Here is a 14933-nt window from a genome sequence, read left to right on the forward strand (position 1 = left end):
CTGTCTCTTATACTCATCTTCTCTTAGCAATCATCTCTTAACACACAATTACAGAAGTTATTCTCCTTTTCGACTTTACATGTTCATATTATAGGATGTAAAAATATTCTAGAATTCTTGTATGTTTGTGCTTCATCAATAACCCCTATTTCTAGAACAGGATAGGTTCCATTTAGTATAGATAAGACTATATTTTCTATCCTTAGTATATACAGTACATACTATTGTAGTTCTTGATAGTGGGTATCAGACAAATATCAATTTCATAATTTCAACACTTACCTTAGTTATTTCTTCAGAAATTCTTTCAAAGTCTTGCATGTTTCTACAATAAAATCCTATTGTACAGCTGGGATCCATGTTTTTGAATGACATCTTTTTGGGGGAAGGACAGTGAAATGACTGCAATTATGGAGACAAAAACATTTTAAAATATCTTTTAAAGACATGAGGAAGGCACAGATATCAATGCACATGCCTTTCTATTAATGGTTTTAACATATAACTCACCATGCCACATACGCTCCAAAACCAGTACAAGCTTTAAAGTTATTTCTGTTCCCCAAAACATTCAAGTTATTTCACCCCTGGACATTCATAAGACCATATAACCTAGTACTGTTTATATTCTATTTACCAAACTTCCACATTAGGCCACATTAATGCCAGTCCAAAAAAGGATGTAAAATCTGTCAAAAGTTGGAGGCTCTAGAAAGCATTTTATGAACATTTCCAAGGTAGAGAAGGTGAATGCTTCTCTGCAAAGTGCATTTGTAGCAGTAATTGCACTCTTACAATTACTGCTCTACCACCACCTCCCATTTCCCCCTTTTCCCCACACCTCTCTAAAAGAGAAATGATGGAATGTATTTTCATTAGCAAGAGAAGTGGGTTAAAAAAAAAAAAAAAAGGGCCGAGTACTACAATATACCACAAGCACAAAAATCCACTTCATATTTTACACACAAGGATTTTTATTTTAAAGGCAAAATTTGTTCTTATGATAGATGACACATTGACAGCCTTTGAAATGGAAACTACGAGCGCTAGCGGTGCAAACTTCCCCCCATTACTTCACCCGGATCTAGAAAGAATACATATAGGGTAAAAAGAAAAGGAGTACTTGTGGCACCTTAGAGACTAACCAGTGTATTTGAGCATGAGCTTTCGTGAGCTACAGCTCACTTCATCGGATGCATAGCATATCGTGGAAACTGCAGTTTCCACGATATGCTATGCATCCGATGAAGTGAGCTGTAGCTCACGAAAGCTCATGCTCAAATACACTGGTTAGTCTCTAAGGTGCCACAAGTACTCCTTTTCTTTTTACGAATACAGACTAACACGGCTGTTACTCTGAAACATATAGGGTAGTTCACTTCACGCTCTGTAGTAATTAAATGGGCATGGAGACTGAACATGGGTAACAGTTGTTGGTTTCGTGTTTACTGAGCTGGACAAAAGTCATTAACTGATTTCACATGTCGCAGTATAGCCACCTGATGGTTAAACCATTTGGTCACTACTGATCTAGGCTGCAGTCAGTGATCTAAAGGGGTAAGGCTCTGTATCCTACTACTACTCAGAGCTATCCATACCCCAGACCCTCCATTAAATCACTAATAATCCTCTTATAATAGCTTAGTATTTAAATCTAACAAATCTTAGTGCTCCACATTTCATGTTCTACTGAGCCTGGACTAGTAGTTTTTTTCTCTGAGTACTTCCGCTATGAAAGGAAGTAATGTGAAATACATATGTAGATGTGCATCAGGCACAAACTCAGTTAGCTTATCCTTGTGTCAAAATAACAGTTGTTAAGTTCTAACCTGGCTCTACAGAAACAGCAACAAAGCAAGCTAATACCCAACACCCTATTGGTGTAGAATCCCTCTTCCTAACACCTTCCTACTTTTCATTTTTGAACTCGGTACAAAGCAGATCTGCAACAGTACAGATTGCTACATAAAATTTTAAGGTTTCTCTCATTGTGGTAGTTGTACACTATTGGCATGTACTGCTCTTTATTACTGACTGGTCCAATTACAAATAAAACAGTTTACATTTTACATTCAATTTTGTTACAAAATCAATAAAGACTAGCAAGTTATATTTCTGCAAGACTGAGACACCTATTTATTGTGTTTTCCCTAATACTGCCCAAATATTATGCAGTTCACAGTTAATCAAGGTTAGATATAGGGAGTCTGCTTTAAGAAAAGCATTCGAACAGTAACATTAAAGGTGGTATTGGAACATCCTAAGACTAGTTTTGTAGAATGTTCAGGAGAAGTCTTATTAATGCTGTGAAAGTCACTACCACAGAGAGAAGTGGATAGGCATATTTTTTTCACTCATCCAACAAATGGATTCTAGAAGCCAGCACAGAGTGGATTGATTTCCAACTTATTCTGGACAATTTGTCAATTTTGAAAATATTTCCTACAGAGAAAGCTAACAAGCTATTATCCACCCTAAGAGAGCAATTTCTGTTTACTTTCTGACACTTCTGGACAACTCATACATTACTATTCAATGCACTGAGCATGACCTTCCGATACACGATCCTGTATCCAGAAAAGCAATATGAAGTGATCAAGCCAAGTTGGCAGCTTCTGCATCTTCAAAATACATTTAAAGTATATTATTACTTGGAAATTCATATTAATGACACCCAGCAGCACACTCTGGTGCACAAATCACTGGACTAGGAGCCCACAGATGTAGGTTCTATTCCTGGCTCCCTGAGCTGCTCTCTGACTCCCACCTCTTATCTAGTTAGACTGTAGGATCTTCAAGGCAGGGACTGTATTTTATTATGCACTTGCACAGTGCTTAGCAGGATGGGACACTGATGCTAGTTAGGGTCTACAGGCACTATCCTAATACAAATAAAGTTAGCTCATTTACCAACTTCCATCTGAGGACCTCAGAAGGGCACTATAAAATGAAGAAAGTTTTAAGTATAGAACATTTTTTTTGTTTGAGACTATAAAAACGATCTATATTTCTTTTTAAATTCAGAACCACTAGTTTTCTAGGGGGAACTTTATAATCTCAGACTACACGACACCTTAATTAAAGCATCTTGTTAAAATTAAACATTAAAATTAGTTTCATTATTGGTTTAACCCCGTGCTAGGTTTTAAAATTTACTAGTGTTTATGCAAGCTTAAAAGGGGTCCAAACAGTTCTGCTAAACACCCTATTTGATAATATTTTGATTAAGATATTATGATTGACTTCAGCATGTTACCTCTTTGAAGTTGGTATGTTAACTGCACTTTACTCACAATAGTGTTAGACAAGGAAATTCAAATAATTCCTGCTCTTCTCTCTGTTTTTAAACCAACTGTTATACAGCAGCAACAGCTTTCGGGCCACAATATAGTTGTATACTTCATTACAAACCATTTGACTTATGTTTTACATTTAACTAAATATCATCAGTTTAAGAATGTGCTGAATTCCCCAATTAGCAGGTTAAAGGATGCACTCACAACACGTAAGCTTAAAAGAGTATTTCTTCCCCCACCTCCAACCCTGCGCAAGTATCTGCAGCAAAACTTTAAGTGTTACCATCGTATTCATTATACTGGTGACATCACAGCCACAGAACCCTGCTGGTACCAACTAATAGGGGGCAGGCAAATATTCCTCCCTCCCCAAATATGGTGTGGTTTTGTGAAATTGTGTTTTAGGTTTTGTAATTTTTAATTGGAAAAATCCCAGTGCTAAAAACTACAGTCTAGAGACCAGCTCTATGCTCTAGTGGCCTGATCCTGCAAGCTGCTGTGAACCCTGGGTGCGCAATGAAGTCAACAAGAGCAGGCCCCAGATGCGTTCTGTAGCTGATAAAGTGTCATTCAGAGAGGTTCATGTAAGGCTGGACATCACAGGATCCAGAAGGAGAAGTTTTAAACTGCTGTACTGAATACCTCTTCTAGCATGAGTACTGGGGACATATTGGCTTGTCTATGGGCTGCTTGTAAATGCAGTTCTTTAGTACCTTTCCCTGGATTTACTCCTTTTTTTTTTTTATGTGAGTTGGAGGAGAAGGGGAGAAAATACTAATGTAAAAGTCTGATTTTTCAAGACCTAGACAGAGCCTGACAAGATGCATTAACTATAACCTGAAGGAGACAGCATGCCATAGCTAAAAAAAGAAACAGTAACTACACTTTCAGACTTGACAAGTCCTTGAAAGCTACTGATCCATGGAGCTAACTTGATTAAAAATAATAATAAAACAATCTGTTGAGAGGAACAGCATAGAAGACATCAGTAAAAGCAATACAACAATGGAAAATTCTGATCTAAGAACTAAAAAAATGAACTATAAAGTAATTACGAGTAGACAACAGTACTGAAATGGTAATCACCAAGTCTGCCCAGACAACACACTGAAAATTCCTGGTCAAAGAAGCAGAGAGTAAATTTGTGTAGCCGAAAGTTCAAAACAAAGCTGAACCCTATTACACTCTAACATATATTTCTGACACCAATTCATTATTATTATTTTAAGAGAACCCATGTGTAATGTTTAAGCTCGCTGGTACTGCCTAGCTGTCTATAATGGAAAATTACTTGGTGGTATGATCATTTATTTGTGGAGGGTTTCTGGTATATAACAAGATACAGACAAAGATAAATGAAGTAATAAGTACATAATAAATTAAAATCCACTATCAAGTATTTAACCTTTAGTCATTTTTGTTGATTATAAGTCTATAAAGAAGGGCAAAAATTTGACAAATAACATGTAACTAAAACTGTAAAAATACAGATAGCTAGAACAGCTCTAAATAATTAGTGTTTGATTCATATGGGAAAAAAACAGTACCAGCTCTTTATCCACACTACCTCAAGAGGGAAATCCTTTATGCTGACATCCACAAAAGATTGGCAGTAATGAGGATCCATGTAAATCAAACTGTCATCTACAAGGACAAAACAGAAGACAAGTAATTCAAAAAACACCTTATTATTACACTGCTTACAATCCAATTTCTATGCAGAACAGCTGAAAAAAAAAAAAAAGCCAGCAAGTAACTGCTTGCCAGACTGATATTCATTGACGGAAGCATCGGTTTTTGCAGGACAGATTAACTTTTGCATAATCAAATATGCTTGTATAAGCAGAATTTTTATAAAGTGATGAGACTGTCATTTAATTTTTGGTGATAAAATTACTTTTACAAACACACAATTATATTCTAGAGTTTGCATATGAAAAATGTATTGTGCTACTTCATCCTGACAGGAAGAACATATTGCTTGTCATTTGAGCATCAACTAGCACTACTTAAACTGGTAAAAAGTAAATATGTAAATAAGAACTGCCAGACAGTAGCAGCAAAGGCTTCTAAAGTTTGGTGAAACGGATAAATTATGCCTTGTTTATGCAACAAAGGAAATTAAATGTACATTTTACAGAATCCAATTACTATGTGGGGCAAATGACAAATGCCTGGACTTTGGCAGATATGATGAATTAATAAGGTACTCATTTTGCTATTTTAATCATTTTGCTTCCCACTGATCCTATATTAACTTTCTAGCTTTTAAAAGGAAAACACTAAAGAGACATCTCTTATTAAAACACTAACCTTGAAATCCAGCAAAGTAATATGACTGCTTAGGTTTCCCACCAATAATACCAACACAGTACTCAAGACTCAAAATTCCCTGCCAACAAAATATTAAATAATTCAGATTTAAAGGCTAACAGAAGAAGGTGATGAATTAAAGTAACTTGGTGTAACTTTATTCATTTAATTTTTCCTGATTATCACATGTAGAGTGAGGTCAGGGTGAATGACTTATGGAAGTGCCTAGTGTTGCCAACTTTTACAGTTTTATTGCAAGTCTCATGATTTGGTGTTCTTCTGAAAGCCCCAGCTCCTGGAGTCATGCAATTATATTAGAACCTCAGTACTCAATTTTAAAACATGTATCTAGCTCTTCTGGTTGTGGAGAAAAATCTAGGAAATGTAAGCCTTAAGCACTCAAAGATCAAAAGATAAATAAGGCTGATATTAAAAAAAACCAACAATCATGATTTTTCAGTAAATTTTTTGAATGCTTGTGATTTGCATAACTGACCACGGGCTGGGAGACATTCAAGAAGGGATGACCCCGATCTGTTCTGAGGTGTTCACAGTTCAAAGACAGGCAGGACAGTTTAGAAGAGAATAAATGTAACATAACAAAAGTTGGAGTCACTGTAGGCTGCCTGGCATGAAGTTTTACATATTTTATAGTGTTATGTTCAGTGGCCCTTCACTGAGTCCCTCCATCCTGTTCATAGGTAAAAGCCCTACTTCACAGGAAGAGGCTGCAGCTGCTTCTAAGAGCAGTTACCCTAAAAGACAAGAGGAGATAAGAAAGGTGCACCAGTGCTGCCTCTTGATCACCAAAATCCCACTGATCTAATGTGTGGCTGTTTTGAAGGGAAACATCATATGTTTACCTGAAGAGGGTAAACAGCAGGGGGTTTGGCAGAAGTACACGTGTCACCCCTCATGCAGGAACCTCTAGAAGTGTAGAGAGATAGAGGGAGAAACATTCCCCCCCAGAATAGCAGACACCAGGGAATAGAAGAGAGTCTGCTAAGGACTCTGATGTCCATTATTGGCCAAAATGAGGAATTAGTCTCTCCACCCCCAAAAGGCTACCATTTGAGCTAAAATGGCAGTGGCACTTATGCCCCAATTTCTAGGGCTGTAGCCACTAAAGGTAAGACCATTACATATCATCAATTACATTGTGAAGACTCTCTCTCAACAAGAAATTTGGCCTTAAAAGACAATATTAACAAACAACAAAATTTCTACTTTTGCAGAGCTATCACATTACTAACCCAAGATATTAACAACATGGAAACCAACTTCTGAGTGGTTTAAATAGGTAAGGAGGAAATACCACTTATTTCAAATATTACCAAGGGGTAATAAACATTACAAAACGTGCTTATGCATATAAGATAAAGAGGAGAAAACAGTTTAAGTCTGTGTCCGCTCAACCTATTCCAGTGCACCAAAATTGAAACAGGAGCTACTTAGGTAAAGCAAAGGTCTGATTTCCCTTTGGTAATCAGGTACTTTTCTTGTATAAAGGTATTATAAAATCAATCAAGTAACAACTATCATCCACAAATTGCCAAATCCTTGTAAACACCTATTTACTTAATTCAGTTCGGAAGTTTGTGTTTTCATATACCTAAATCCACACCAAAGATACTAAGTCACTTTCAATGAATTACAAAGACAGGATGATTGCATTCATGCAATTGAAGCCCCTTTTATCCTAGCCCCAGTGAGATATATCTGCAAATGACAGCACGTTTTCCAGTAAAACAATGGTCAACACCAATACAAAAGCCCACATTAAAGAAGAGTGACCACACAAGATCAGAAACCCTTATGAAAATAGAGGCAAAAGCAGCGCGTGTGTTAGCCTACAAATAAAGGCATTATGATTCCACATTCAGAGATTCCAAAGTTCTTTTGCAGAAGTATTGTAATGGGAATAGGGTTCTTAGATCAGGTCTACAACCATGGACATGTTTCACTGTGCCAGACCTAACCAGCAAAGAGCAAAAGCTCTTCTAAAACAACTAGACACACAAAAAAGGAATCAAGACAGAACAGCTACTTCATACTTTAAATAGAAGACTTCATAATTCTCTCCTCCTTGGCTAAAAAAGCTTTTCATAGTTCTCTCTGAAACTTTGTGATAAAATGGAACAGATAGTCAAGAGAAAGGAAAAATAGGTATGGTAACAAAAGTGCCCAACTCAGATTATCTTAATGCTACTGAGCAGCTCCTTAAACTGTCCAATCATACAAATTTAGATGGGACTCAAAAGGATGAATCTGTGTGATTAACAATAGGATAGTAAAGACAAAGGAACAGAGTTACGCAAGTTCTTCCCTTCAACCAGCAAACTACCAACATGTGCTCATGGGGCATGAGAATTATGGTCCAGTTTCTTAGAGACCATTTTTAAGTGTTCAGTTAAAAAAGCTGAATATTTGTTGATGAGAAGATAGACAAAAAAACCCTACACTAAACTGTTTGTTTCCCGGCTCTGTCCTGAAATTTGATACACTGGTGGGTTTTTCATTCTTAATTGTCACTCTCTTCTTCCACATATAGAGTCATCCGAACCTCCAGCTAATGAAATAATGGCCACAAAAACTGTCAATTGGGTCAAATGATTATAACCCTTCAATCTGAAAAAAAAGAGGTAGAAGGAATAAGCTGTGAAAGTGCAGCTGGTAGTCTTCAATATTCGCTATTTAAAGATTAAAAAAACAGAAAAGAAAATAAGCAGCTTGGTTTATATTTTTTAAGTGTTTGTTAATATGAAAGTTCATTTAAGACACCACAAATAATAATTTAGTATATCTATGGTATTTATATTTGTAATTTGAGTCATCGCATTAGTGTCTTTTCAGGAAACTACTTTAGCAATGAAATATTTATCACTGCTTTACCATAGGCCAGGGGTCGGCAACCTGAGGCTCTTTAATCTGACCCTTCAATACCTTACGTTACAGAACACTTTTTTTTGTCCGGCACAGCAGGGCTCAGGCAGGCTGCCTGCATGCCGTGGCCCCATGCTGCTTCGGGAAGCGACCGGCTGATCGCATGTCCCTGTGCGCCCCTGTGGAGGGGAGAGGGGAAGGGGCTCCGCGTGCTGCCCCTGCCCCCAGCATCATCCTCACAGCTGCATGCGTGGTGCTTGTGGGCATGGGCAGCACAAAAAGACCCGCTGTCCCCCTCCCCGCAAGGGGCGCACAGAGACATGCCAGCAGCCAGACACTTCCGGGAGCGGCGTGGGGCCAGGGCAGGCAGGCAGCCTGTTTGAGCCCTGCTGTGCTGCTGGCTGGGAGCCACCTGTGGTAAGTGCCTCCCAGCCAGAGCCCTGCACCTTGCACCCCCTCCTGCAGCCCAACCCCCTGCCCTAGCCCGAAGCCTCCTCCTGCAACAAACTCCCTCCCAGAGCCCATACCCCTCACCCTCTCCTGCACCCCAACACTCTGCACCAGCCCGGAGCACCCTCCTGCACCCAAACTCCCTCCCACAGCCCACACCCCTTCCTGCCCAACACTTTGTGTGTGATGCGGCTCTCGAAATATTTTGGTCAAAGACAAAAATAAAAAATGGCTCTTCTTTGAAAGGTTCACAACCCCTGCCATAGGACATCATGTGCTCTGCAATTATGTGTGATCTTGTAATATTGACATTTAAAATCTGTAAAGTCAAACTTTACAACTTACAACTGTAAAATCATCACCATGCATTTAATGGCTAGAAGATTACCACCATGAAGAATCTTTTCATACCTAGTGCTACTGTTTGAAACAGAGAATGAACTCTTATTTCATACCTTTACAAATTCCAAGTAGTCCATGTTGGTTCTCTCTCCACCAAGTCTTACAGGAACTAATATAATTACAGCTTTCATATCTGCTTTTTTAGAGCCCATAGAAGAGCACTGTCTATCAACAACATCCAAACTGTAAACTGAAAATAAGAATGAAAATACTTGAGCATCAGTAAGCTACACATGTAATTTTTTTGGAAGTAAAAATATACTGAATACCTTTTACAAAATTTTATATGCCTACACAATTATATTTAAGCACGATAAACCAAACCTGTTCATTTCTGAAAAAATTACACTCGCCACATTAAATGGTCTTTCGGAAAAAACCTGTATTAATAGAAACTAATCACGTTTTCCTCACCTCAAGTGGCATTTTGTAGAAAGATATGTTACATTGTTGAGTTCAACAGTTTGGATAAGTGGCATATAGGGTGTAGGAAAGTAGTTATTGAGAAGAGCAGAGAAACATTTCTTCTATTTGTTTTAAAATAAATGGATAGTTTAAAATTTGGTCCTAGAACTAACTTTTGTATTTAAAAATATGTATCTCAAAGAAAAGCTTTTTTAAAACATTAATGTTCAAACAATATAGTATTAGATCCTGAGTTAAACAAAAATATAATACCATTGTTTTACTTCCTCCGCTCAGAAAGTGCATAAAGACAAAAAAACCCACTTCCAATATTTAAATTAAGACTACATTAGATTTTTAAAATTCTCTCACTTTTAATACCCTAAGGCAGGAGTTAGCAACCTTTGGCACGCGGCCCATCAAGGTAATCCACTGGCAGGCAGCGAGACATTTTGTTTCTGTTGACTGTCCGCAGGCACGGCTCCCTGCAGCTCCCAGTGGCCGCTGTTCGCCATTCCCGGACAATGGGAGCTGCGGGAAGCAGCGCAGGCTGCAGGGATTACCCTGATGGGCTGTGTGCCGAAGGTTGCCGACCCTTGCCCATAGGTGTTAATTGTAACATGGTAAAGAAATTTGTTTACAATATACAATTAAGTTGAGTATGTCCCTTTAAAACTAGCTTGATCATAGAAAGGAATGATATTCCTGTATTATCTCCCAAGATCAGGTACAGTAGATCATAAAAAGTAATAATTTTGGCAACTGAACACAGCTATAGAAGTAATATATTATGCTTTCATTTGAAAGCCTAGATTGTCATAGTCATTAGTGTAAAGTTTTATTACATATTTAGTTTGTCTTGTCACCCTCCACTTCTGCACATCCACCAGAGCCCTAATCTACCCTACCTGTGATAACAACCAAGTATTTAAAAGCATTTGTGTTCGTGAGATGTCCTATACATCGTGTTAGAGTAGAAAATAGGTAACCATAGTGCTTGGTTTATTGGACTGATCACATCTTTGAACTGATCAGATTTATTACTACTAGAAACTGGTGCATTAACTTTCCCATGGACATGTTCCTGCAAGAAATGGGACTTTTCGTTGCAAAGAGAATGCAGCTTAATATTTAAGAAAATGCATAATAAATTAAATTACTGACAGTTTTTTGTTTTTAAGAAAAATCTCTACCACTTTCTGCACTTCACCAAAAGGAAGACAGGGAAGGGAAATGTAAACCATTTTTACTTATTTTAAAGAGTAGATCTAGCAGAAAGAACAACAGACTCCCTAGAAACAAATAATAAGTCATCGGAGTGAAATTATACATGCCAGCAGATTTGTGGATGCTTTTTTCCATCTAACTATTTTGAGTGCCATTATCCTAATCAGATGTCAAACAAGTAATTTACCATCCTTTCCATTTATTATGTTTGATTCATCAAGACAAAGATATAGTGCAGAAATCAATATCCACTCTGAGCTCATGATTCCAATTTTTAGATTTTCAAAACACATTGATAGCATTTAGTTTTTTCTTTTGAAATCGTAATATTGTTGAGCATTAACTGAAAAGCATAAGTGAAGCGCTTATAAAGTTGACTAAAACCTGCAATAGCCACATCACTTACCTGTACAGTCCTGAGCAACATAGATAGTTATCCCTTGTAACTCAGGGTCTCTTGCTTCTTCAACAGCTTTTCTAAGTGCAAATAAAAGATTTGCTAGAGTATTTCATTTCAAGAAATTAACAGTAAACTGAATTTAGATTCTTGATTTTTAGAGATACTATTAACTTGAATTTAAAAGAAACCGATTTCAAAATATTTCAGTTTCTGATAGATCACCTTTTAAACGGGGATCCCTTAAATAAAAATAAATTGAAGTTTGTTTATTTTATTGTGGGGTTTTTTCAGCCACCCCTGTAGAATATTTCAAAGCCTTTCCAGCAAAAGCAGAAACTGACAGGCTATTAAGAAGCAGCAGTGAAAGTGACAATACACGGAATCTGATTAAATGTACAAAATTAACTAAACACAAACACCACCACCACCTGACATACCTTTGGTTATAGTAATCTTTTGTCTTATTTGTAACTATAGGAAATACTAAATTTGCCAACAGAAATGTGATTTTCAAGTTGATAGGGTTCCTTTAACTAACCTTCAAAGTAGTATCGGCTCAGTATGAACTGTTTTTCAGCTCACACAACTAACCTAAGAAGACAAGCTAAAGATGTATAGAATTAGCTTCAGACATCTATTAGAACAAAAACTAACATTTGAACAGCTCCATGGTTTCACTGAAACTTTTAAAAAGATAATTGCAATACTAAACTAGCCTCAGAAGAATAAAAGTAATGAACCTAAAGATTAAAAAGAAAATATATGTCGATAGTCTGAATCATGATCACCAGTGAAGGACAAAATTTGTAAAGAAATTAAACTGCTCAAAATAAAAGATTAGCCTTTGACTTCTGATACGTAATTGTATTAAATGGTCACTATCCCTTTATTTCACAATATATTCTGAAGAATCATTTATTACAGACATTCTCAAGTTATGGGAGAGCTATACATTCTCAGTACTGCAGTAAGGGAGAAGGGGAGTTCTAGGAAAGGAAAGCTTTGCAATGTTTGAATAATGGTAGGAATTATGTTGAAGGGAATGCATGATTTGATCATGTGGATCCTGAAGCCAAATATACTTTTGCAAATTAGAAAATGGAGTAGTAGAAAATATTTGTTTTGAAATTTCACAAAAAAGTCAATTTCAGATATCTACCACGTGAAGAAAATATTACAAATACAGGCACATACATAAATAACAGTCACCTGTCATAGCACAAACACTGTAGTATTTCAATGTAGGCTCATTCAAGGAGAGTATACTTGTATATGAAATTATTCCAGCATCTACATAAATGTAGAAAAATTACATCTGAACTTTGACCTCTCATGTTTAGGTGACTTATTAATGATTCCGTTTATGGCTAAACTGGGACCCACCTAGAACATAAGACTATAAAAAACAAAATCAGTAGTATCCAAAGAAATGGCACATAAAGGCACAGAGTATAGAGAAATTGGCTTTTTTTTTTTACACCCATATTGAATGTCAAAGATCCTTTACTTTTACTATAATATAATTATAATATTAATAGTCCCATACATTTACAGTTTCACAAGAATTTGATGTGTGCAAAGAAATGCTGAAAACATCAATTTTAGCTCTGACATTTCATTACACTATCAGTACATTACAGCCCCCAGGTTACAGTATATAAAAAAAATCTATAATATTATGCATGTTCCAAGGTTGAAAGAGTGGTTAGTTTTTAGAACATTTCATTAAAGGCAGCCCTATTTAAAGATCAGGTATGGAGAGACCTTGGGTCTCTTGTTGCTCAGACTGGAGGAAAATAGGAGTGTTTCAGAAATAAATGACAAGACTGGATAGAAGCTCATACTTCAGTTGCTGCTATTTTCCCTTTCCTATCGCGCAAAAAAAAAAAAAAAAAAAAAAGCTCTTCTAAATTGCTAGTAACATGGACATGTTGCTAAGTCAATAATTAATGGTTAGGTGTCCAATTAATCTGAAGAAATCTCAAGACACTTCTAAATGTTTCTCCCGTAACACTTAAGGCATTGTAATAATGAAGGACAATTTAAAGATATTTTTTACCTTAAAATGTGTGCTACTATAGCAGGCCCATACCAGTCTCCAGCTGTTTTGCCAGACTTCTTTCCATATTCTATTAGCTGATGCAAGCCAAAAGATGCAGGTGGAGAATCTCCAAACCAAGAGATTATTTTTCTATGATAAACTTCATCTCTCATTTCACTGTCATCACAGTCTCTCTTTAGAGCTTCTTTATGACCATTTGAGAGGACCTTGGGTTCTCTCTCCCCCGTAAGTGATGATTCAAATGATGCAGTCAGCTTTTTTACTGTGTGGCTTGTCCATGATTCAGAGTCTGAATTTTCAATGTTCAGCGCACCCGGCCAGGTCCAGGCTGAAACAGAATATTTCTTAAAGATATGTTTTACACTTCTTAACAGTAAGTTTTTCGTATAATTACCAAAAAAGTGCCAATTTTTAATAAAACCAATAACCTATGCTTTACACAGACATGCAAATGCTGCTGCTGAGAATATAGGCAAAAAAAATTTCAACTCAGTATAATACGTTGTGCTATTTTTATTTGTGCGGGAGAAAGGAGGAAGCAACGAAGACACTAGCCACATTACATTTCTTTCTTAGCCATTAATGTTAGCAGGATTTTCCAGGAGAGGATATAGTAGACTCTGCAGACTTAGCCAGTTAGGGTATAATTACAAGATAGAGATTAGGGGAATTTACATACCATCAACACAGTAAGTTAACTATTTAATACATGTAAAAAGGTTCAACTGATAGTTATTCAAGGCAAAGCCTTTGATGACTGATTCTTTTTCTTTCTTGTTTGTTGATTCCTAAGACAAGTTTATGGAGAAGAATTCTTATAATTTTTTTTTTAAACATGGATGTAGAATTCTTATAATATGAACAGAAGAACCATTCTCCCAAACAATGTTCAAAATGCACATCAGTCAAAAAAAGGTCAGCAGAGTGACACTCCAGAACATAAGATTTGTCAAACAAAGTAAATTGTAATGTCTGTTTATACTAGAGAACAGAACTGTTTCAAGGTTAGCTATTGTAGCAAAGCATCTCCTGTCCATGTTTCTGGTACTACTTTTTCTGTAACAGTTTGCCTTACACGCAGTGTCCACATTACTAGCCTAGTTGGTGTAAACTGGTTCAGCATGTCAACACAACACTAACAATTCACTAACGCTTCTCTTACCAGCGTATTGTGGGTCCCTCCCAATCGGTCCCAACAAAGCCTAAACTGACACTGGCCAGATGCTATAACCTCCTCCAGCTTCTCCCAATAACTACTATGATGCATCTTCAATACAAAATTCTACTGCACATCAAAACTTAAGATATGGAATGATGTACAATGAATTTAGTATCAAAATAAAAAAAAAAGTACCAATTGTATTATTCATATTAATAAAAATCTCATCTTTAGTTTAATCTGAAATTGCTACAGAACCTCCATCAGAGTGCCATGGAATCCAGAAGTCCTGAGGCAGAATTTAGCTCCAACTTGCCACAAAGTACATAGGCTATT

General features: G+C 36.7%; 1 protein-coding gene across 8 annotated transcripts in view; it reads right to left on the reverse strand.

Annotated features, from left to right (window-relative positions):
• ATG4C (autophagy related 4C cysteine peptidase) overlaps positions 1 to 14933 on the reverse strand; it is a 35244-nt gene that overhangs the window by 5756 nt on the left and 14555 nt on the right. For 7 of the 8 annotated variants that reach the window (XR_006292718.1, XR_006292719.1, XM_007059039.4 and 4 more), the window contains exons 5-10: positions 13436 to 13766; positions 11383 to 11453; positions 9398 to 9534; positions 5610 to 5688; positions 4864 to 4940; positions 283 to 402 (exon numbers count right to left, since the gene is read on the reverse strand). Coding sequence is in view for 6 of the 8 variants with exons in the window: in XM_007059039.4 (XP_007059101.2) it covers positions 283 to 402; positions 4864 to 4940; positions 5610 to 5688; positions 9398 to 9534; positions 11383 to 11453; positions 13436 to 13766 (815 nt within the window). In the remaining 2 variants the exon portion in view is untranslated. The remainder of the gene's footprint in view (positions 1 to 282; positions 403 to 4863; positions 4941 to 5609; positions 5689 to 9397; positions 9535 to 11382; positions 11454 to 13435; positions 13767 to 14933) is intronic. The other variant, XM_043552943.1, reaches the window with a different exon arrangement.

The sequence above is a fragment of the Chelonia mydas genome, chromosome 8, assembly GCF_015237465.2.
Source record: "Chelonia mydas isolate rCheMyd1 chromosome 8, rCheMyd1.pri.v2, whole genome shotgun sequence".
NCBI lineage: Eukaryota > Metazoa > Chordata > Testudines > Cheloniidae > Chelonia > Chelonia mydas.